We start from the raw sequence: 26,116 nt of genomic DNA on the forward strand, positions 1-26,116 counted from the left end.
TAAGTAATTAGTGATTTTTTTCAATCTAAAAACAAAAAAAAAAAAGCCTTTTTTCATTATTACCTGCCTCTTCTCAGTCTGCAGCATAGCAGTACAATGGACCGTGAAGTGCTTTGGCACATCACATTTCTTTTCCAGTTGGTCAGGAATCCCTTTTCTCTTTCTCTCATTTCCTGTACAACAGGAAGGGTTAAAATACTGGCCCAGGACAACGTTGTCACACCAGGAGTGGCAGCGGTGATTACTATGATCCTTTTAGCTCTGTGCCTCAGAAGCATCTCCTGAAGCCCTGGGTTTGATGTGGAAACCTGACATAAGAGACTTGGGAAGTCCTATATGTGGCTCTTCTTCTGCCTCTCCCATGAAAGATTAAACAAAAGTGATGGGACGGCTTGAGATGCTTCACTGACCACCAAACTACACCCATGAGTTTGTTTTTCCTTTCAGTGATCTGGTGAGGCCAGTGGGGGTCTCTATCTGGATTAATGACGATCATCCTATCATAGCAGCTGGAAGCGGTGGTACCGTGGTTTGGTGTGAGTTTTTGACAAAGAAAATTAGGCTCTGAAAGACATTTCTCATCAGAAACTGTCGGTATATTAAAATGCATTTAAAAGTTACTTCTGGGAAACATATTAAATAGGCCAATCATTTAATCATTTGCTAAATGTCAAACCCTATAAAATCATGGTATAATGTCACCCTGACGTAAAGCAACATCAAAATTAGTGCATCATCTATAAAGTGAAGTATCATTTGCCTTCAAGTGACAAATTCTATTGCCAAAAAATACCACTGTACTTCTAATAAGTGACACTCATTTTAATAGACCCTACAAAAATACAGTATTTTCAATGTCCCCATAAAACAGTTAACTTACAAATATTACTCTCAGAGCTTTGGTGACATCAATACATGATACTATTGTGAAAATCCTAATAGAATACTTTAAACACTAGCATGTAAACTAAATTCATTTTATACATATATATATACACACACATATGTGTATATATATATATGTATATATATGTATATAATGAGCTATGTGGAAATATGAGAGAGCATGCATGCATACACCCAACTCTGGGAAATTATTCTGAAATTCCAAATTAATATTTTAATCAAATTAATGACTAATATATAAAAGAAATATTTTAAAGGATTATAAAATGGATTTTGATCATCTATAGAGGAAAACAATTCTAATGTAAAAATAACGAATTCTGTATCGACTATGCTTGTCTTTCCAGTGAGACAGAACCCAGGATTGTATACTTTGAAACTTTTTTGGAAAAAAAGTATTTTCCCTATTTTAGCCCACAAAAACAGGCACTGACATTAATAAATACAGTGGGACCACAGCTCTGAGAAATTATATTTGAAGTTTCATATTTAAATACCAAAGTTTTTTAATCATCCACCATAACTTTCTAACAGCGGTCTTTCTTAATGATAAATTTTATCAATCTCCAAAACTCATTTTAAATTATTTAAAAGTAGCAAATTAGATAAAGCAACACACAAATAAATTCCACATTTACAAGTAAGGAAAGCACAGGGGCTACAGTTTATAATCAACATAAACTTGAAAGAAATAAAGCAATATCTTTCCTGCCACCCATCATTCACTGCATAAATTTGTGGTGAAAAGGATTTATCTATAATGACCTTTAGTCTGTTTCTTAATTCTGTGTGTATTATAATTAGCTAAAGGCATTGAACAAATTAATTTGTCCTATTTTTATTCCGGTCCCAGAGATAAATGGCTAATTTATGAAATATTTCACTCTGTGTTAATGAGAATTTAGCAAATGAATATGGAACCAAGTATAAACACTTTATACCATATGTACAGTTACTTTCATAAGGCATTATCATGTAATTTTTATTGAAAAAGATTCAATATAGTAAAGTCTTATTTTAAGATATAGTTTCTTTCTCAATCCGAGATGTTTAGTTTATGAAAATATTGTTTTCTCTATATTCTTTTTGTATATATGCCAACATATACCTGTGCTAGAAATATTTTATGGGAATTACAATTCTTTATATTCGTATTTTCTATATAAAGGCATATACAACTTTGAGGCAGTGTTTCTGATGGAGAGCAGAATTCGTAAAGAGCTTGTATGTGCTTCCGTGCTCCGAAATTATATGAAATCCACTTCGAGAAGAAACTTATTTGATTAAAAAAAAACAAAAACGAAAACAAAAACAAAACTGCACCAATGCACAGCCAGAGGCTGACAATTAAAACTAATACATAACCACATGAACATCATATTTATATAGTTAACATTTTTAAGGATGATCAGTGCTAACATATAGTATTATACATTTGGCACTAATGTTTGCCATTGGTCCAGCAATTGGCAAAATTTGTTTCTATGTATAAATTTATTTTTGAACATTAGGTCTGGCTAGACGTATCTTCACTATTTATAAAAAATATTTAGACAGTAAGCTCACGTTGAATAACTAGGTCTACTGTATTCTGGAAACTCTTCAGTAGTAATACAGCTTTTTCATGTTCCATATGTACAAAACTATGTCCATTTGCCTGTGAACACACAAACAAAACAGGGCAATCAATGCAAGATACTTGTTTGTCACCTCACCATTGTTTCTAATCATAAGATTCAAGGGAATATTGAGGAACCAAAAACTATCAGTTTTTAAAATTCACAGTAGAATGGGAACTATGGAAACAATCAATTTCACGCAGCTCTGATTCCGTTTATTGATTCGACAAATATTTATCAAGCATCTAGTATGTCCTATCTAAGGCTGCCCTCGCCACTGTTCTAACCATGGAGACACACTGGTGGATAACAGATGGGTACATTTGAAATACCGTCCTTGTTCTGTGGTTGGTCTTTTGATCTGTTTTGTTTTTGCAGGTACTTAGTTGAGATGTTTGGAAGTGTCCACAGGACCACTGCCTTCTTGCTCTGGAATTACTGATAGGCGAATCCCTTCAGCAAGGTCAGATATTGCACTCATGACACACATAATTACACTCTTACAGTCTTATTAAATCTTATTTTTACTCACTGAAAAGTTCTAAGTTAATACATTTTTATATTAAGGAGATTATTTTATTTCCCCTATTGCTAAATGCAAGTATATTCATTATGTATTCAGGTGGTTCTCAATGGCATCCAATACGCCTAAGAGATCCATCCCTCAGAGGTAAAGCACACAGTGTGACATTAGTAAGAGTGAAAATGCCTGCCATCTTCTAGTCAAGAATGATCAATCTATGCCTTCGATATCCACTTTAGACAAAATTAGCCTAAGATTACAATGTTGGGGTTTCGGCTGGTTATAATTTGACATTTACATGCTTCTCTATTATGAGTGCTCATTTTTTTCTACATTAAATTACAGATTCTCTTGATTGGAATGATTTTTATTATGAATATACAGAGAAGTGGATCCCATAAACCTTCCCTGTCATGAAGGCCAAAAGAAAACCATGATCTTATTGAAACTTGGTAGGAATAATTCTTGGAAACTTAATGACTAACAATTATGTAACTGTTTTCCTGGCATCTGGGAATCAGTTGATTTGGAAGAGTCAGCTAAATTGACTACTTGGCAAAGTACAGACAATAGAGCTGGTTAATCGGTTGACATTTTCAGTTTTCAATTGATGGATACTAATTTCGGGAACTCATTGCCTTTTTTAATTCTTTCTTAAAATATGATTAATATTTAAAATGCTCAAGATATTTCACTGCCTTTGGCTTTTTAGAATTTAAAACAGATCTCCATCAGTACTGTATAGACTTTATAATTTAAGTGAAAGTCATCTTGATACATTATATTTTATCACTAGTTTGTTAAAATTGGTTGGCTAATGGTATGATGAAAAAAGAAGGTCCTAAAATATTGCATTTCTTAAACCACAGTACATCTAACAAGGAAAATCCTAGGACATAGAAAGGTAAATCCATGAAAAGCCATATAGCTAGAAGCATACATTTGTTTGAATTGAAGAATCTCCTTCTCTCTCTCCCTCCTTTCTCTATCTATATATACATATATATGTATGTATATATACATACATATATACCTCCTTTAATATCTATAATAACATTTAATTATTGGAAATGCCTATGAAAGTTGGCATTGGCTGTTTCAGTAGTTGGATAGAACTTCAGCCCCAATTTTTTGCATAAGTTACAATTAAAACCAGACAACTGTGTCCATGTGATGTTATTTCTGGTGGGACGATGATGTGGGATAGAGAACACAGCATATGGTATATTCTTCTTTTTATTCTCAATCTGTATCTGACATCAGGAAAATAGCAAAATAGCAGGTGAAATGTATGCTTATTCCACCGTATTTTTGAGGAATATACTAACTACCTTAATGCCTTCAGTTTGACCAAAAGACATACCTGAATTATGAATTAAATTTAACTTTATTTACTCACTTGTTTTAAGTAAGCTGGATACCCAGTGTTGGGCTGGAACTCACAGCCCTGAGATCACGGGTTGCATATGCTCTACTGACTGAGCCAGCCAGGGGCCCCTGAATCCAACTTTAATAATGGAGTTCTTGAATGTCCTCACTAATCACTCTGTGAGCACCCAGATTGCTCAAAAGACTCAGAAGACTCAAAACCTAGAACTGCATTGCACTCACAACCCACCAGGAATTTTCAGGTTTGAATTTCAGTAGCTTAGTGTTTCAGGGAAAAGGAATGTTCTAGGATTTGGAGGCCACAAATGGTATATTGTCCTTCATTAGACTTCACCATTCCTGGTTTTAGGGACTGTCAGTCTCAAAAATAATATCAATTTTAAGGGCGTAAGTGGCACAGAACCCAGATAGCAAATTAGTCATAGTTGTTAATTTTGAATACTTCTATCAAAAGGTTTTCAAAAAGGTGTGCTCCACTTCCACTATTATTTATTTATTTTTCAATCAAAAATGTCTGCTATGTGTTAATTGTGCCCAAGGCACTGTGCTTGGCACTGGGGATAAGAAATAATAAGAGGAGGCTCCCATCAAAGAGGTGACCATCCAGAAGGGGAAATTAGCCATGGACGTAATTAAAAATAACATAGAAAATGCCTTACCTGTAGTAGGCACTCAGCAATTGCTGAATTGAATTAACGTCAGAAGAGATAAATGAAGTACTAGGGTAGCTCAGTGGAAGGAAAAGGGAAGAGGGAAGCTGTTTCTCTGAAGTGAACAACAAGAGTTTGCCCCATACTCGCACCTCGCAAGAGTGTGATTGGCGGGGGACCACCATCCTTGTCTCACTCAATCCTGGAGTCCCTTCCAGCCCTACACATGTTAACAGTTGGCTCTTTCAAGTAAGTTCTTCAACAATTCATGCAGGGAAAAGAGTTTTAAGATGATCTAGGTATGCAATCATTTTTAGAAGAATTTAAGAGTAAAAATACCAGTGAATTTAGACCCTAGGCCTTAGCATAGGAAACGACCATAAAAGTTAGCTAATGTGGTGGGGCTTGCTAGGAGGTGGGGAGAGTTTGTGGATTCGTTTCTTCAAAATGAAGAGAGATAGCCCAGAAAGTTCCTTCCTCTGACAGAACTTTTCTGGAGACAGAGAAAGAGGTAATAGGAGAGTAAGAGAATAGGAGCGAGTGCAAGTGCGATCCAGGCTAATCCTGTTATTTTGTAAGTGAAAGTGATACACTTCAGAGAGGCCAGGCCGCCTGAGGCTACACAACCAGGGCTGAAAAATCTGATACCAGAAGATTCCTTCTTACTATTTTTTTCATAACTTCACTGAAATAATGGGACCACAATTGCTTCCATTGATTTGAACTGACATTTCATTGATTATGACAAAATAATGAACATTTTCCCCTTAAAACTGTTGCTGTATCATCTCCTGACATAATTTGTTTTTTATGGTGGCTGCAAAACCTTAATTCTCATTCAGATTCCTATCAGGGATTAACTTAAGTCATTCCAAAAATACTGGTAGAAATAACATTTAGTCCTAAATTAGAATCTCCAGAAACGCTGAATCTCTCATTCTTATTATAGTGTTAACTCTGGCTTAATTGGGTTCTTGTAGCCATATGTGAGCTTTCTCTCTCAAAAGTGGAAAGCTTAAGTCAGGCTATCTGCTAGGACAGTGCCAGGAAACTTGAGAGGAAATGGATTAAAAAAGAAAACTTTTAGGGTAGAATCTATAAATGTGGCATTTAATTGAACAAGGGTATAAGAAACAAACAAGAATCAGACTGTGATGCCATTAGGAGAAAATAGAAATGAAGGAACAGCTCAGTTGGGAAGGCATCGAGTCTGAGGCCATGGCAATGGATGCAAAGGGAACTGTTGATCATATATTTAGAAACAAGACACGAGTTCAGGAAGGAGGTCAGGGTGGCAGCGTAAGCGCCAGAGGTTAGGTTTTACTGCAGTTTGGTATTCACCACACAGAATGCGGAGGGATTTGTCAGAAAATACATGTAAAAGGGAGCATTGTAGAAGGAAAGGAAATCTCACCAGGGGATTGGGACGGGGTGGCAACTTGGGACATGCAGAGCAAAGCTGGGAGGTGGTGTTTGCGGTTGGTTGCCCTGCGCAGCTAGGAAAACTCTGACGTAAGGGAGGGGAAGGGGACGGGGAAGAGGAAGCAGAGCTTAACTCTTCCTGCCAGAAGACGGTAGAAGGCTGGCTCCAGTCTAATGGCTGAACAGAAGAGCAGGGATTCTTGTGGGACAAATGCATAGAGAGGAAAGAACAGGACGGCTGGGTTCCGGGGAGAGGCAGGCGGAAGGCTAACTGGGAAGAGTGGTCCTGAAGGGGATCAAGGTACTGTGCTCACAAAAGCAGCAGGAAATCCAAGGGAATTAAGTCTTTTCCAGTGGCCCCAGTGAATCCCAGCTTTCTGCAGCACAGAGGGCAAAAAAGCAGGGAAAGGGCACAGCTGGATGAAGTCGGGCCTTGTATCTGGGGCTGTTTCCAATAAAACAGGCTTCAAGATGTTCTGAACCACAGTCCGGGTTCTGATCCAGGGCTAGAAAGAGCCCTCAAAGAAACGAGCTTTTAACATCACTTTAAACCATCAGCTTCTAGTTTCCATGCTTTGTAAGTGACAAATGAGAGTTATATAGTTGGAAGTTCAGGTACAGAGCTGACTTCCCAGAAGGAAATAAGCAGATTGATGACTTAGATCACTGAGGCAAATAAACAGTAGGACTCTACCTGTAATTTTAGTCTCCAGAAATATTTTGGATCTAAAACCAGAGCTTTGGGGGAACCTCAAGAGGCCTATTTAAGATGCCACCATGAGAGAGGCTGCCTGGGAGTGGCTTCGAAATACCAGAAAGGGGGCCCCTGGGTGGCTCAGCCGTTGAGCATCCACCTTCGGCTCAGAGCGTGATCCAGGGTCCTGGGATCGAGTCCCACATCAGGCTTCCTGCAGGGAGCCTGCTTCTCCCTCTGCCTGTGTCTCTGCCTCTCTCTCTCCCTCTCTCTGTGTGTGTCTCTCATGAATAAATAAATAAAATCTCAAAGAAAAAAAAAAAAAAAAACCTCACCCAAAAACAAAAAACAAAATACCAGGAGAACTCTGAAAGATCAGAAAGCTCATTATTTTAGAGAGTCTATTTAAGATTAAATGGGTTAATATATGTCAAGTGCTTAGGCCTGGCACACTGCAAACCAATCAAATGTTTCCTACTACTATTAATATTACTTTCACTATTGCCTTCTTGAATTTTCATTAGATCACAAGAATAGAAGGACAAAATGTCAGAGGAAGGAACTTTCTTGTCTAGTGAACCCTATTTTTTTTTTTTTTTTTTTGAAGATGAAAATGTGAGGACCGGTCACAGTATAGGAAAGATCCAGGCTCCCAGAGCTAATGACTGGGTAGGAATTTATATTACAGAAGTCAGCTTAGTAACTTGGCACATCATTTGTTTCATTGGATGTTGTGAAGTTGTTAATGAATGTTTTAGGTTCATTAAGAGAATCCAATTTTTTAAAAAAGATTTTATCTTACACAGAGTGAGAGAGCACAAGCAGGGGGAGCAGCAGAGGGAGAGGCAGAGGGAGAAGCAGGCTCCCCACTAAGCAGGGAGCCCGATGCAGGGCTCGACCCCAGGACACTGGGATCATGACCTGGGCTGAAGGCAGACGTGTACCCAACTAAGCCACCCAGATGCCCAAAAGGAATTCAGCTTTTAATATGAATTGAGCCATTTCTTGATATGCAACATTATGTTAGCCCCAATGCCTGGCAAAACCAGGACGGAAGGGGTTGGAAGGAGGTGTTTGAATGAAAGAAGATAGAATCTCAGTTCGAGAGAAGCTTTTCCTTCCACTCTTAGTACTGAAGAGCAAAGGAATTTATATTGTATTTGTTAAAATGAATCTGGCTCTCTGGCTAACATCGTGGGCAGTTCAGACAGGAAATCAGAAAATTATGTGACTACGTTGGTGTCGGGCTTTTCCAATTAAAATGAACCTGAGAAGAATCCTAATATTTCAGCTAGTAATGTTTTGTGGTTGTCTTATGTGTGTGAACAGAAAAAGGGCTGAGAAAGTAAAGTCCCCTACTCCGCGATATTGATTGCAGGGGATTAATCCAATGATGCTTTGAAAAGTAAATGCATATAATCTACATTTGTGCATTTGATATTTTGAATATATGTGTAATATGAGTGCAAGAAATGATTTGAAGAATCAATGCTAAGTTAATGAAATTTTAAAATACATTGTCACAGTTGGTCACATACATGTTTTATATAAACACAGTCTATTGTGGATTATAATAAAATGTGTGCACTTTAGAGGAAACAGTAATTTCATGAAAAATGAGAAATAAATGAAATAGCGTATTAAGTTAAAATGAAGTTAATAAGAAAAAAATTGAGGAAAGAAAAGATATTCTGAAAATCTTATGCTTTAAGAATATATAATTAATGGGTTTCTGGCTTTAGCTCATTTGAAAATATAAAGGAACCTTTTTACTGTATAATCTTGATATTGTTTCTAGAAGATATCCTGCCTTTTTAAAATTGCACTTGACATCAGTGCCATAAGATGCTTTTTAATTGTCCCTTTGCATGATTTAGACTTGGAAAGATGGAGGGTTAATGAATATCATATTTACAATTACAGCGAAAAGTAGAGCTTTGCAATCATGGCTCATCAATTTACTGTAAAGTCTACTTGGTTTCTCGATTTCATCCTCTTGTTCCTTCCAAGATTTATCTTTGATTTCCTTCTCGTAAATGTTTTGTTAAATGCATAAATTTTGGATGTTTATACTACAGAAATTCTACAGAGGATGCTGTAATTCTCCCAGGAATTTTGTTGTATCCTTATTATTCAAAGCTCTAAATTTAAAAACTAATTGCTAAGAAGCCCTGGCCACAAGGCTGGTGGTATTATGCAATAAGAAGGACAGTATTTCAGAATTTAAAAAAAAATGATATTAGGGACTTAGGTGTCTGATTATTGGTTAATTGAAACCCTCAGGGACAAACATTTAAAGCGGGAGTCCACATGTATTTTGTACACTGGATATACGTTAGTACAGTAATATCTCTGAAGGCCTATAGCTCTTGGAATGAGGGAAAACTAAAAAATACAGGAACCGTGTCAGAGCTACAAGGGCAAGCCTTCATGGTGTTTAATCTCAACAGCGAGACATTACGAGGAACAGCAGGAATCTTAAATAATCATAATTATGTTTCACATTGCTACCTGGAATTTGTTCTCACTTCAGAATTTTAATCTGATAGAGCACTCTATCACTAAATATTGGCATATATTTGGAGCTGAATATGCTGCATAATTGATACCACATTGACCTTCTGCCAAGTCATTTGAAAAATTTTCCTTTCTATCAAAAATCTGAGCCACATATCTCAAAATTCTTGGAGAGTTCCCATCTGCATCTCATTTTTTAAATGTGAGAGAATTTGAAGTCTTAATGGCTTTTACTGCAGTATTAAAAAAATCTTCATAGACTCAAACATAGATAAGGATTTCTCTTCTATCTTAAGTGCACACACATATTGCAGCTTGAATGTTTCATGAAGTCTGGCTCAAAAAAGACATGGCTGGCTACCAGAGATGCATCTAAAGACTTTGTCAATTATTTGTTTAGGAATTTGGGCATGGAACTAATAATACCTAGCGATCCTGAAGGCACGTTTACTTATTCAATTGCTTTGATTTTAGAAGCCTGTTTTCTTCTTTTCAAACATGCTGAAGGAACCTCTCTAACAAATGAATTCCCTACGTTCCTTTGCAGAGCAGTTCCCTAACAAGCTATACTTTATTTCTTTTAAAAGAAATAAAAACTACAAAATGGGGCAGCCCCGGTGGCTCAGCGGTTTAGCGCCGTCTTCAGCCCAGGGCCTGATCCTGGAGCCCCAGGATGGAGTCCCACGTCGGGCTCCCTGCATGGAGCCTGCTTCTCCCTCTGCCTGTGTCTCTGCCTCTCTCTCTGTCTCTGTGTCCCTCATGAATAAATAAATAAAATCTTAAAAAAAAAAAACTACAAAATAGGGATGCCTGGGTGGCTCAGTGGTTGGGCGTCTGCCTTTGGCTCAGGGCATGATCCTGGGATCTGAGATAGAGTCCCTCGTTGGGCTCCCTGCATGGAGCCTGCTTCTCCCTCTGCCTGTGTCTCTACCTCGCTCTTTGTGTCTCTCATGAATAAATAAATAAAATCTTAAAAAAAAAACTTGCAAAATGAGCAGAACTGCAAAATTCAATCTCTCATTTTCAGGGGGCTTGTGTAGCCATGTTGGTCTCTGTTGGGTAGAGCATTTGCTCTTAAGACAGGTGAGAAGTTGATTTTATTAAGTGCTTAAAGTCACCTTCTTTCCTCTCTTCCTCTTTCATTTTTTTGCTCAGGTGATTTTGAGCACATCTACTTCCTAGCCTAGGCTGTGTAAAGCCAGGGACTTAGTTACACTCCTTATTACATATTACACCGCTTGGCCCAATACTCTGTACACTGTGGCATTTGATATATATTTTCCAAATATACAAATAGAAAATGTGATGAATATGATGCTTTCAGTAAAGTCTGTTCCAGTAGAATCAGTTTTGTATAAACGGAAGAAGCTCAAATAAGTCATTTAGCCTCTGTCAACAGTAGATACCTTGCAGGGTTGTTGCATGATATAAATGACACCATAGAGGTGTTAATTGTTATTTTTATTTCAGCCAATTTATGGAAGTTAGAGCCAGTCTAAGAAACTTAACTTGCTTTTATTGGTTTTCCAGTTTTTACTTATTATGTAGAATGTTACCTTTTGCTTTGCAATGTGTGTTTACTCAATCTTTTATTAGTTGACTGTACTGAACTTCATAAATTAAATAAGATATGCGGTGAAACTCTGGCATATGAAGCCATACACATTTGTGAAAATTATTGTTGTCTTCTAATTAAACTGTATTAAAAAAATCTCATTCTTTAAATGTCTTATTAAAAACAATAATTTCCCTGAACATTAAGAATTATATGATTACTGACCCCTCTGCCCCACTTTTCCTCCAACCTCTCTGATGTTTTTCATTTTCAGCCACCTCCTAAGATCAGCTAACGTAAAGCATCAACTCATTTGACCAACCTCTCTGATGTTTTTCATTTTCAACCACCTCCTAAGATCAGCTAACGTAAAACTCATTTGACCTTGCTGGGAATGCTTTAGTGAAGTTTCAACAGCTTAAGTTTATTTTTTGAAGGGTCCCAACACTTCATTTTAACCATAATGAGAATTTCTCACTCTACTTTTTTTGGTAGCCTTTTTTGGGATAAATTTTTAAAAATTCAGAGACACGAATATACTCTAACCCATTCTGAATGACTCATGATGATAATTATGAACATGAACACCGTGGGATAAAGCTGTGGGCCCAGTTAGATGCTTCTATAAGAGACATTTCCCACAGTGTGTTCTGTGGAGGTAGTTAATGGATGTTGTTGGTAAAGAGGGCTGTATGGTCAAATATGTTTGGGACATATACATTTGTAAGATTTCTTAGGTTCTGAAATGCTTGATACATTGTGAAATCCTAAAACAAGGGATAGAGTCTGAGGTGGCTCTGAAACTTCTTTGACTAAGGAACTCTTTAAAAAATGACATCATAAGGGATGTTCTTGGGAAACACTATAGAGTCTATACTGAATGACTCTGCTGTGCTCTTTGAATTTTGTTTTTGTTAAAAGAAGTTTTTCTCTTCCCAGACCATGAAGCTGCCAACTGTGACTTCTTGCTTTCGGCTGTGTGCCTGGATCCAGAGGCTTTCCCCTTGGTGGTCTGGAAAGCTAGGTACAAGATTCCAAGTATGAAATAAAGCCTTTCGTATGAGCAAAAGTCATGAAATTTAGTGCATGGACTTTGTGACATTAATTATGACTTCTCAGAGGCACTTTGCTTTGAGGCTATTGAAGAAATAAGCTTTAGCTAAGTAAGATATACTGTTAGCAGTGAACCATGCCTCCCGGTCATTCAAAGACATGTACGGCTTCCATTCAGGCAAGGAGGGTTTGATCTCCCGGTCAGATAAAGACACAGCACTGGGTATCTGTATACGGTAGGTTCAGGCATCCATGGCTATTTCATTTATGCTTTTGGGAAGTCTAAACATTTTTCTTACATTCTGGGCCTTAAAATTATAGTATGGTAGAAGAGACTATGAAATAATCTTCAATTAGGTATCATATTAGTATACTTTATATGAGAAAAATCTGTTTTGACAACTGGTAAAACTTGGATGTGGTTAATAAATATCTATAAATTATTTTCTCTTCTTCTGCCAAAGTGAGGCTCCTATCTGGGGAAGGGGGTGGGAAGGTAAATGAAAAGGATAAGGTTTGACTACAGTGATATAATAGAGTATTATACTTATATATATATAGTATGTAATATTTTATGTAATATACTTAAAAATGAGCCTCAGACTATGACTGTGAACCACATTAACTATCAAGTATGATATATTCTTTTTTTTCAGTCTATTCATCTTTTCAACAGAGTAACTAAAATTAATGGATTTTCTGTATTTTAATATATTTTGAATTTAAAATGTGTAATAAATTAGATTGATTTTTATTTTTAACTGGAAAGAACATTACAAAAAAGAAACTGTGATGTAAAGCCAACGAAATTAATATTCAGAAATGGTCAAATATTGGCAAATTCAGATGGTTCAATCTAATAACATTTAAAAAAAAATAATGCATGTGCTTTCACTTGTTCTCTCTCACTCCTGTATATTTGACTTTATGGAGGAGGAGAAGGAGGGTGAGGTTGGGAAGTATCAGTTCTCCCAGCATGGTGCTAGCTCCTCATCCACAGGGTCCTACAGCTATATAACTCACTAAACACAGTAGGTCACTTGGATATGTTCATTGATTATAGTGTATTTATTCTGGGAAAATGAACAGTAAAATGATAGAAATATTAACATTAATTAAGATAATCTCTTAATGCACACCTCTTTATGTAATTCCAATAACAAGTGCATGATCCCATAACAGAGTAAGAAGAGAGTAATGGATGAAAAGAGTTATAGACAAAGAAAGAGACAGCTCTTCTATAATAAATTTAGGGTTTGGGGGAGATTTGGGAAAGATATGTCTTTTTTGCTATTCAGTGTCTCTTCTGCTATTTGCTTTTGGGTTACATCAAACCCAATAACTGCCATTGCTTAGGCTCATTCATTGTTTTTGTTGTTGTTGTTCATTTGTTTATTTCTTTGTTCCTTTACCTTTATTTTCTAGGCTGTTACATTGTCATAAAGGCTTGTCAATAAATTTGCTCCAGGGAGGACATATTTTAAGGATTTTCTAAATGAGAGATAACTAATTTTTTCCATTATTCTTTAAACAAAGAGCCAGTAGTGTTATAAGGAGACAGAAATATAATCTGCCCTTTTAGCATCTGATGCTGGCAATGATTTCAGTTTAGAATTAGCCATTCTTACCTCTTTCAGAAAGTATATTGCCACTTGTGCTTTTTAACTAGTGTAAGTGAAACTGCGAATATAGTAATTCATTTGCTTAGGTTGTATGTGCATTTTTATTTTGCTGAAAATGGACTTTGATTTTATTGTACTAGATGCAAATGAGTCTAGAGCAAAAATAAAATGTTATGTTTTTCACAGTCATTTGTGAAGAGAAGAGCCAACCCAGGTGCAGCTCTTCTGCAGATTTGTGGCTTTTAGCTGATTCGGTTTATCATTCCTTCCTACTTCTTGCATTCAGAATTGCTGTGTCTGTATATCTCTTAGGGACTAGAAATACTCAACCCTCATGTCCCCACATATAATCCTAGAACGGCCCAGCCAGAAAAGTATTTTAATCCTGCAAATACGCACTAACTGAATTCTCATTTCCTTTCTGAAGGATTATCTGTATTCATCTAAACTGATTGTCTATCTATCTATCTATCTATCTATCTATCTATCTATCTATCTATCATCTATCATCTGTCATCTATCACCTGTCTCCAGATATATAACATTTTAACATGTGTAACAAATATCTATATTTAGATATATTTTTTCTGAATCCAGAGAGAAAAATCTTTCTTTTGCTACCTGTGTCATGGATGAGGGCAACTCCCAACCTTGTCTCAAGCTATGGAAGACTTCTCTAACTGGCATAGAATTCAGATAGATCAGAGATCTTAGATTAGCTGGCTACATTTTTTTTCTAAGACTCAGAAATTCAAAATCATTTCTTTGAAATTCAGTAGAGGAAAAAACTAGCCATTTCCTTTGCTAAACAGCAGCATTTACTGTTAGGGAATTACATTGTTAGTTTACTCTTGGCCTTTTCATGGAAATTTATAAAATTATTGAATAGTTGAATTTTTAAGATGAGGGGATGTCAGATATAATATAAACCACAGTTCATTTTACACATAACACTTATGAGGACCATAGGCATGATATAAAATGCTTAAGATCAAAGGGCTACTTAGGAAATAAAATTATATAGAACTTCCATAACAAATGGTAAAAATAAATTTAGATTATTTTGTGTCTTTCTTGTTTCAATATTTTAACTCTAAAGATTAACTGCTGGCTTGGTCTTCTGCCTGCATGGAGTGGACTCAAACCTGTTGGATGCTATTTCTACTGTGGACATTGTTATGGGTTCCAGCAACCCATGGTCTTCGGAGAATTATCATTTTTGAAAACTCGAGTTTTCAGGATCTTGCTAGTTTTAAGTATTTCTGACAAAAAAATATTAATGCTATATTTGTGATGTATATATAAATATATGTATATACAGTAATCTAGGGTTTCCACTTCTCTAGAACTTTTTGAAGGTGTTCGGTAAATAAAAGATAGAAGATCTCCAGAGCTGAGTGACCCATTTCTGTTATACAGAACTTTAGGTTAGAGAAAGTGTCCTTTCCATCAGACAGCACATTTTAATAAGTTACCTTATATATAGTTAAACTTTTGTTGAAGTATCTGAGAAGGGGGGTGTAGGGAGATATAACCACGCACTTTACAGTAGTCAAACAGTAATAAGCTTACTGTTAAGAAATTAAATACCCTATTTCACAGATGTCCTATTTCAGTACTTCACTGCTCTTACATATACTTGATAGCGATTCATAGATTCTTATACATTTCAATTCTTTTTATATCACCAAATAACACTAGTCACAGAAGCAAAAAGATGCAGAATATCTACCATGTGCCATTTGGCATTCCAGTATTTACTGGAATTTGTAGAATTATATCAGATTGAATTTGTTTCTGACTTTCCTCTCAACCCTTTGCTCCCACATAAACGCAAATAAGAAATGTGAAAAGAACTTATTGCCAGTCATTTAATTCACGTCCCTCGACGTAATAACACGGTTACGTATTTGTTCTAATGTGGCATTTGAAAGCAGTGCTTTTTATCTCTCTTACCTGAAGGATCTTATCACCAGGCTGCAGCAGGTTGGATGCTGGTCCATCAGGCTGAACCCTAGTAACAAAGATACCCTATAAGTCAGAAGTAACAGAGGTTAGGATTGATTGTATTATCAAGAACTAGGCCTAGTCAAAAATTTTTTCATTCACATAGAAAACAATGAAAACAGACTAAAAACATTTTATACATGTAAGGTTCAAAGATTATCAAAGTATTTTAAAAAAAGGCACCATTTTTTAAGTCAAATGTAAGAAAAGCAACATCTTTACCTGCATAACAAAAGCTGATCTTGATTTAAAGGGCACCTATGATTTATAAATTAATCTCATGGCAGAGTCTAATTTCTTTCTGAAATAATTTGAAATATGATGCTAAACCATCTTTCATATAATTCAGAAATCACTCTTAAGTTTTTCTTTATTGAAAACATCTTCTATTTGACAGATTGTAAATTCAGAATACACTTTAAAAACCTTATCAGAATTACAAATAAATACTGGTTTATCTTAATTAGTATTACTTTGTATGTTACTTGAAATTTTAATATAAAATGCACGTGAACAAATTAAACACAAGAAAATTCCCATATGCATTTTAAACACAGAATTTCTGCCAACGTAGTTACAAAATCCCCAAACTGATTTAGTTTATAAAAAAGTCAAATTAATTTTGTTAATCATGTATATAAAGCAAGCATTTATTGAATGCCTTCCATATGCTAGGCCTTGATTGCTAGTGTTATAGAGATATACAGAATGTCATTTTTGGCTTCAGTGAGCTTATAATATATTAGATAAAAGTCAAGAAATCAACCATTATTAAAACATTAAAAATATAAATAATTCATATAAAATAAATGTTAAAAATAAAGACGCTATTTCAATAGCGTTTCAATAACTCAATATTATTTTTTAGTCCCCAAGAAGTATTAATAGAAGGTAATATTGTAATGTCATTGCCTGTAATTTAGGAAGTCCTCTTATTTGTCGATTTAACATTTGTTATTTGTTGATTTGTGGATTTGACTCTCACTTAAATCCACTAACTTTATGTGTGTGTGAATGGTTTAACAAAAAGGCCCTAGTTGAAATACTTCTATGAGTGTTATCATTTAATATTTCAGATCTTTATGAAGGTTATTAATTTAAAACTGTTGAATGATTTTTATCTTTCTGATTTTAATCTGTTTTCCTTTCCATTTAAAGATGAAACTACAGACAGCTATCAGAATCCTTGGAAAGCTGTGTAACTTTTAACCAACAATTCAACTTCTAGAACTTTTCTTAAGGAAGTAACTTGACAAGTTGCAACATTCATCTCCTCACACGTTCATCATAGTATTATTTGTAATGATAAAAGTCATAAACCACATCTAAAAGTCTAAAAACAGAACTGATGAACTACGTTCCAGTAAATTTATACAAAGGTATGATATGTGGTCTGTAAAAGTGAAGTCCTAGATGGCAGCTATGGAAGTACACTAGTCCTTAGGGAAATAAGCGGGGCATAAAACACTATACTGTGGGATGCTGTTATTATGCTATGACATTATTTTTGCTGAAATGTTAATATGCATATTCGTGTGGGAAAACATCTGGAGGGATATATTCCTAAGTGTTAACAGTGGTTGTACTGGGTGATGAGACTTCATATATGTATATATATATGTATGTACATAACCTTTTTCCCCCTTTTTTATTTATCTCTCCTTTCTAATTTTTCTGCAATGATCATGTACTGCTTTTGTAATTAAGAAAATAGTAATAAAAACTTAAAAAATGTTTTAAGTGAACAGTGTCACTATTCAGTAGACTGATGCTCAGCTCGTTACTTTTGTCTGTTCGGTTGTGCAGGTGCTTAACTCCAGCGGGAGGACAGAGCTGGTCGCCTGGAGAGGACGGTCAGGTGAGGCTCGGCGGCCAGTGCTCCCGGCGGCCAGGGCAGGTAGGGCCGTGGCGCTGTCCCGGGTTGCAGGGCGCCCTCGCCACGAGGCCAGGCCCCTGCCCCCGGGGTCATCCTCTGGAATCCCTACAGGACAGCCTGCCCGTTCCAGCTTCTAGCTGAGGTCCACGCTGCTGGCACACAGGCTCCTTTTTCCTTTCCTTCTTTTTTTCTTTTTAAGCACCGTATTTGACAGAGAGCGGGCGAGAGAGCAAGAGCGAGCAGGAGCAGGGGAAGTGGAGGAGAGGGAGGAGCAGACTCCCCACCGAGCAGGGAGCCCAACGTGGGGCTCATCCCAGGACCCCTGAGGTCATGACCTGAGCTGAGGCAGCCACTTTCCCCAGCGGAGTCCCCAGGGGCCTCTAGTCCCCATTTTCCACCTGTGGAGCCACCAAAGGGGCACCTCTTGGACCACTTTTCTGTTGTCACATCTCCCTCCGACCACAGCAAGCGGAGTCTCCGTTTCTAAGGCCCTAGGTGGTTAGACTGGGCCCCCCTGGAGCCAGGAGAACAACCTCCTTACCTCAAAGTGCGTAATTGACACCCCCCTGCCAAGTCCCTTTTGCTGTGTGAGGAGCACATTAACAGGTCCTAGACATTAGGGGGTGGCTATCTTTGGGGGGGCCTTTTCTCCTGCCTTCCCCACAGTGTAAGAAGTAGGAGCACAGCCCTGGGGTTAGCCTGCATCCTATTGAGAACCTGGGCACGCCAAGTAGCTCTGGTGTGGTTAACTTTCCCTCCCCTGCAGCGTGGGCACAGCGCGGCACACACCTCACGGTTATGAGATGGAGCGAATCTACAGACACCTAGACCCGTGCAGGCACGTACCGTAGCCTCCACGAGTGTTATAACAGTGTGACGGCTGAGTGACACCCCAAGGGCTTTATAACCAGTAAATCCCAGATGAGAGTTCCTGAGTCTCCAACAGCACCAGATTTATTGTCCGGAAACTCTTCTTCACCCTGAACCTGGATGATATTGAAAAGCCACCGTCGTTCTCTGGAGTGCCCAGCAGAGTAGAGGGGCCGCGTGTCCTCTAGGGCAGAGGGTGGGAGGAGGGCTGGGAAGTCCTGACTGTCTCACTTGTGGTTTTCTAGTGGCAGCTCTCAGGGACAATGGCTCCGATCGTTGTTCACTGTCAGCTGTGGACACGGGTCCCAACGAGAGGGCCTGCTGATGGTTCTTAGGAACGTTCAGGGCCTACTTGCTTCGGTGGCTCCAAGTCAGGAGCACTAGCTCTTTTTCATAACAGCTGCCCCATCTAGTTCCTGGCTTATGGCATCTCTGAGCATGTTTTTCTAACGTCTGCCATCCCATGCTCAGCGCGACGGTTGTCCCCTCGCACCACCTCCAGAGAGCGTCCCACCACAGAGGGACCCACGCACGTCGGAGCCAAAGCCTATGTGGAGACAGCTGGACAGGAGCTGCTAACAGGCATGACCTGTTGTCATTTTTCTTCCCCATTTTTAAAAAACCAGCCCTTATGCAAGTCATTAATGTCTTTTTTTTTTTTTCTAAAAGTATCCAGAATAGATTTTCTAAAAAAAGTTTAACTTTTCACAAGTGATTTTGAAAAGTGGCGAGTATGGGAGGTTTTTCATAGTGTTAAGATCTGACCTTGTCTTTACAGGTTACCTAGTCTATCCACCTCTGGACATAAACTTTAATGGACTCAGAAAGTCTACAAGGCCAACATTTAACATTCTCACGTTAGAGGAGAAAGGAACTTTATATAGCTTTTTAATGATGAAGGTGAATGGCTCTGACAGACTCAGCTATTGTGAATGTAGGCCCCAAAATAGAACTTGTCTTAAGGGAACTGCGACTTCAACTTCTGAAATATGCTTTTCTTTAAAATTCTGAAAAATCTTGGCTGGAGCTGATGCTAAGAAATTGGTTTCTAGGAAGGCCATATCTCAAACAAAAATTGCATACTCTTATCATTACAATTCAGAACACATTCATTAAATATCATAAAATATAGTACCTTATGCTTTCATATAATTACGAAAGTTCAAAAAGGGTTTCTGGAGGGAAAACTGACTCATAAAAAGCAAACCCAGTTATAAACTCAAGAGATCTTAAAGGTTTTTGTTTTGTTTCTTTTTTCGCCAAAAGCATGCAAATAATTTTTTGTTTTCATGGGTTTGGCAAAATTAATCTGAAGCTGTGTTGTGGCTCGTAGAATTTACTTGACTCCCATGATTAGTGGAAGATTTGACACATCAAGGATAAAGGTATCATCAGTAGTTCCCTTCTCTGGGAATCAGAAGTGTGATCACGAAATTTTTTTTTTTTATCACAAAATATTTTAAGACTAATTACTGAGTGTCAAATCTTTGGCTTTGAACAATTTGCTACCTTAATAACCGAGGAGTCGATATGTGGCAGAAGAAGAGATTTACCACATGGCAGTTAGAAGCTAGCAGAGAGTGGGGAGGGAGAGAGACGGAGGGAAGGGGCCTCGGCAGTGAGCATGAGCTTCTGTGTATTAACGAGTCTTAGCTGACAAAACAATGACGTGTTAAATTCACAGGACAGGAACAGAAAGAATCATTTAGAAGCCTAGGAAATTTGAGCCTCAAATGACAATTGACCAAAGTCCTCTTAAATTGCACAGAAGTCTTGGGCACTTCTGTGCGTAGATGTTTAAAGGAATGTTTAAAGGAATAAACATAAATGTTTAAAGGATGTTTAAAGGTATAAGCATATATAAACATATGTATAGTGTATTTATTTATTCATTAAATTCTCACACATTTTAAAGTAAACATTAACAAAGAAATCACTTGGCTGCATTCCTAAAAAAACGTATTAAAAGCTCATTGGAGCAACAAGGAGACTGGTAAAACCTATAGGAAATACTACACGATTGCAGATACCCCAGTCGCAATATAATGGAGATGGTCCTAGTGGACGAAGTCTACATTGTTTGCCCTTTAGGCTTGCATCCTTCTTTTAGGGCATTTAAAGGTTTGTTTAGTAGCCAAATTTTTGAAAAATATAGATTATGTATACCAATATAGACAATAAATAAATATACACACACTATATATGCTTAATAAGTAAATATATAAATATACCTATATAGCTTTCAAGATACTGCTTTTCTGACTTGCCAAAAGCATCCCAAAAGTAAGCTACTTTCTTCCCTTTTATTTGAGATTCCTGTATGAAATGACACATTGACTACTAGAATATTTTTTATAGTTTCATGCTGATCATGATGCACTACTCTTTTTTTGGGGAAATTTGAGTGTCAGGGATAAAATTATGTCTGACTTACTTTATAATTATAGTTTTCCTGTTATTAATTGCTCCCGGGTCCCATTTACTAACTAACCGTGAAACATCTCCGGGATGTCTGTCCATTGTGACTGAAAGTGCCTTGGCTTCCTGTTCATTTCTTAGTGAAATTCTTGAGACTAAAAAAGAGATGTTTTTCATTTGATTTTCATATTTTCTCTTAAAGGTAAATGATCATACTCCTTCCATATTGTCTTTTCAGATTTTTGGCTCTTTGGAAAAAATTAAAAAAAAAATCTTTTCATTTCTTTTATTTCACGAATTCTTTAGAGCCTATCTTTACTGTGCCACCTTGACTGGGAGTGAATATTTGGATTGCTGAGCTTCATACAGTTTACTGATTGTGTCAGAGCCCCCCGTGGGTTTTCTTTTCAGCTTCAGATATAGCCTAAAATAGTAAAAACTATTAGAAACAGGAGTGGGGGGGACTGTAGGTGGCTGTGGATTCTTCTTTGTAGCAATTCCTAAACTGGTATTGGTAATCAGCTTTCTGATTATCATCACGGCAGGGTTCCTCAAAGCCTCCTCAAAGGCATAATTTTTGACACTATTTCAAAATAATGAACTGAAAAGTGAAGAATTCAGTGAAAACTTTGCCACTTATGCTAAAATAAGGTTTTTGCAGAGAAAAATTATTTTGTTGGAAGCTATATTCAGTCAAACTATGATCCCTTTAGACTTAAGTTGTGGTTTTATTTAGTAGCAAAAACACATCATTGTAGAGTTGGACCACGCTAGACGCTCTGCTCAGAGGTGGCCAGTGTACTCAGGAGGTCGGGAGGCCGTGCTCGATGCCCAAAAGGCACATGGCCTGAATATAAGCTAATCTTTTATTTAAAAATATAACACACTGTAAATTCTGACCTATGAGTCTAATTTTCTGGCATAGTTCTAGGACTTTCAGGTTAACCTGCCTTAGTCTCTCTTGGAAATCTATCCTCATCTGTCTGTGGCTTTCCCCAATCTATTAGAAGAATTCTAAGGGAGAATTTACAAAATTTAAGAATCAACTCTTTGAGTTTTACATGATTTCTTCACACACTCAAAAGAGAAACATGACACGATAAAAGTGTTTAGTAGTTATTTGGTTTTCTTTTTTCACTTGTGTTAGATTCCTATGATCTTATCTCTTGTTACCTGGTTCCCACCTCCCCCTCCCCAGCCCCCCGCCCCGCCCCATCTAAGGGTGTTGACTCAAACTTCCCTCCTCCTTCTGATCTAGTTTTGCAAACCTTTTCTTTTGCTACCAAGGAACACAGATTTGGTTCAATTGGTGATTATTATCTCTTACAGAAACTAGGACTATGTTCTTAGAAGATAGCAGTGCCCCCCACCCTTTTTTTACAAAAAATATTAACCAGAAAAATTACAAGGATTTAAAAGCCTATTTAAAGGGGTCTCACTGCGAAAAGTCTAACGGAGTCGACTTCAGGGTCCATACTGAAGAACCAGGTGCTTTGGCAATTTCTCAGATCCCATGGTTGAAAGCATGCAGGTCCTAGGGCAGTGCAAGCATAGAAGCAAGCATATTGGAATGTCTAGGACTAAAGTGCTTTCAGTCTGAAAGATGGAAAAGAAACCCTATTGTGTTCATAATAATGTGCTGGATGTTTTTGCGGACCTGCCCAGATTCCCTTTATCAAATTGGTGCTCCTATCCTACAGGTATTGCCAATGGCTCACATCAGACACTTCTCTTGAAAATGACCCTCAGCCGGGAGCCTACTTACTATGAAAGGCTTGGAAGGTTATACCCTTCTCCCTGGGGGTGTCCTACAGCCAACATGACACCGGGGTGCAAAGGACTGTTGGCCTCTTCAAGGTGACACCGCCCTGGTACCGTCCATCACCCGAGCACTCTGCACCAGGCCTTCCGCATCTCTGGTCAGTTTCTCCCCTGCCCTACCTTGCACCCATCACTCCTTTCAGGTTTCACCCGAGAGCACTTCTTCAGTTAACTACTTGCACAACAATCCCCAGCTCGAGCTTTGTACCTAGGGGAACTGACTTTATACAAGTACAAACTACAAAAATTAGAGCTCTGCGGTATCTTCTTGCTTGGTAGGGATATGCAGAGTCTATATTTTGCTTACCAGTGATTCTTTGGAGGCCAGAGTCAGTACGGAATAACTTTGGGGGTGGAACGGAGGAAAAGTGGATGATACTGTTATTAAATACAAATTATTGACATATATCTCAAATGTTATGTGGATAAAAAAGAATTTAGAAAATATTGCTACAGGCAGAGACCTCGTAGCTATTCCTTTTTATTTATTTATTTTTTGTCTTATTTCTCATATTTCCAAGAATTCTAGTTGGTTTATAGACTTTGGTTTATACACTTTTCAAGCAAGAAAGTAGGAATACTACGCAGCCCCTGGAATACCACTTAAATCATGTAGTATTAACTTCATAAATGAAAAAAGGTTTCACACTTCCCGAAGATCTTTTTGACCCTCAGTAATGAACTTTCCTTCATTGATGGGCTTGTCAGTTCTTGTTAGTCATTATGTAAGGAACTATTTATGAATTAATTTTAAGCGCTTTCGTATTTTGACTGAGAAGTGACTAGTGCTTTTTCAGTAAATGTCAACAAACTTAAAAGTCTCTAAATCTTTTCCCACATTTTCTCCCTGCTTATTTTACTCACTTTGTTCCATGCCAAATGGCTAAAATGATGCAGCAGATGGAACATAAATAATGTGTAACTCTAGCAGACTAATATAGCTACTAATACAGTAGCTGTGTACTTGGGCTTCAATTTATTGAACAGTATTTTACTGATTGTTATAAAATATCACAAAGTGATAGCAACTTAATTCCAGTGATTTTCTAAATATATTGTTAATTAAAACATGGCAATTGGTGTTCTTATTTCAAATGGTGCTTTTTCATTGCCTTATATTTTTCACATGTATGCCCCAGTGCTTTTTTTTGTGTGTGTGAAGAACCAAGCTTGTGTTGAGTTTTATTATATTCTTTTATAAGCTGAGTCCATGTCTTGTCTTTTTTATATCATAATGTCTGGAAACTGCATTATCCAACTGTCTAAAGCACAGTGCCATGCCTTTTTAAAAAGTCTCATGTAAGTGGAATACCTGTGGGAATCGTGTTTTTTTTCTTTTTTTTTTGTAAAGATTTTATCCATTTATTCATGAGACACACAGAGAGAGGCAGAGACACAGGCAGAGGGAGAAGCAGGCTCCCTGCGGGGGGGCCCGATGCAGGACTCAATCTTGGGGTCACGCCCTGAGCTGAAGGCGGATGCTCAACCGCTGAGCTCCCCAGGTGCCCCCCTGTGGGAATCTTATTGACAGAAGATTATGAGGAGTACATTTCTATCAATATTTCTAAATAGATTCAAGATTTTTTTAACACAAAGAACAGAATATGAAAAAATATACTTTTTATTTTTAAAAAATCACACTTTTAATGTCCTCAAAGTGGCATTCTGAACCTCAAATTACAATTTGACTAAGATGCAGCTGAAATAATCAATTATGCTTTAAAACAATTTATGCTTGGTACTTATTTTTTAAAAATTAGTTTTATGTCTAAGGGCATTTGGGTGGCTCAAAAGGTTAAGCGTCCAACTCTTGGTTTTGGCTCAGGTTATGGTCTCGGGGTTGTGAGATGAAGCCCTGCGTCAGGCTCTGTGCTGGGTGTGGAGCCTGCTTAAGATTCTCTCTCTCTCTCTCTCTCTCCCTCTGCCCCTTTCCTACCCCACCCCCATCCTCTAAAAAAGAAAATCTACAAAAAATTTTTAAAATGTAAATTTATGGGCAGCCTGGGTGGCTCAGCGGTTTAGCGCCACCTTCAGCCTGGGGCATGATCCTGGAGACCCAGGATCTAGTCCCATGTCAGGCTCCCTGCATGGAGCCTGCTTCTCCCTCTGCCTGTCTCTGCCTCTCTCTTTCTGTTTCTCATGAATGAGTAAATAAATAAAATCTTAAAAAAATAAATAAAATGAAAATTTAGTTTTATATCTAAAAAAATTTTTTTAACACCCTTCCTATGTTTAGTCCAAAACGCAGTATGTAAATAAAGAGTATTATCGCTATCCTTTGCTCCTGAATGTTATTTTCACATAATTCATAGATTTTCCAAATTACTTTGCATTACAAAATCACTTGAAGTAGAATTAAGGAGGGAGTAGATATATAAGTTATATTATAAAATTAATTTAGAAATATAGAAAGTAAATCATATGTGTCTAGTAGTTGTACAAAATAAAGGAAATATACGCAGTTTCATATTTATGCAGTGAATGTAAATCGCATGCTGTGCGGAGTTCTAGACATAGGTGTTTGCTATTCTTGATTTTTATATCCATGAAGAATATATGACAAGAAGTAGGCATACAGCATGTGCCTTTCTCATAAGTCAAGAGCAAATCTCCTGCAACTTTTGTTTATGAATCACCCAGCGCCGTGAGGCTGAGCAAACCTGGAAAATCATTTTTGTGCATCTTCTAACTTGCCACTGCCAAGTGTTTTCCTCCAGGTGTTATTATTCCTGAGTAAGATATCAAGTAAATGCTTCAATTCTGCACCTCTAATCCTTCTTCTCTTACGGAATAACATATAACATTTTTTATTTGATGCAATACCCAGCTCCACACAAAGAAAAAAACGTTCCATTGTTTTTCTAGGTGAGGAGGGAAGGGTGTAAAGGTGTTTAGGCCCTGTTGCTGGCTGTTTCGGCATCTGGAGCCAGTCTTTTAGAAGTCAGGATGAAGTATAGTACAATGCTCTAAATTCCAGGATATTTATGTAGGGTTTATTGAAGATTATATTTTATATTTGCCATGATTTTGGGCTTGGGATTTTACCTGTACCACAGGCAAGGTAAGACATTTAAACATTTTAAGAACATGGATTTCTTCCTCCTATCATTTCCGTATCTACATGCAGATTGCCCAAATCAGTGGAAATATGGGTAGGCTCTGTGACATCTGCTG

The 26,116-nt window shown here is 37.3% G+C and overlaps 1 protein-coding gene across 5 annotated transcripts in view; it reads right to left on the reverse strand.

Annotated features, from left to right (window-relative positions):
* Positions 1–1,148: 1,148 nt before the first annotated feature.
* The window catches only part of LRRC7 (leucine rich repeat containing 7), a 492,830-nt gene continuing 467,862 nt past the window's right edge, over positions 1,149–26,116 (reverse strand). For 4 of the 5 annotated variants that reach the window (XM_041746971.1, XM_041746970.1, XM_041746976.1 and 1 more), the window contains 2 exons: positions 15,907–15,981; positions 1,149–2,563 (listed from right to left, as the gene is read on the reverse strand). In XM_041746971.1, the coding sequence (XP_041602905.1) occupies positions 2,456–2,563; positions 15,907–15,981 (183 nt within the window). In that variant the 3' untranslated portion in view covers positions 1,149–2,455. The remainder of the gene's footprint in view (positions 2,564–15,906; positions 15,982–26,116) is intronic. The other variant, XM_041746972.1, reaches the window with a different exon arrangement.

The sequence above is a fragment of the Vulpes lagopus genome, chromosome 3 (assembly GCF_018345385.1).
Source record: "Vulpes lagopus strain Blue_001 chromosome 3, ASM1834538v1, whole genome shotgun sequence".
Classification (NCBI taxonomy): Eukaryota; Metazoa; Chordata; class Mammalia; order Carnivora; family Canidae; genus Vulpes; species Vulpes lagopus.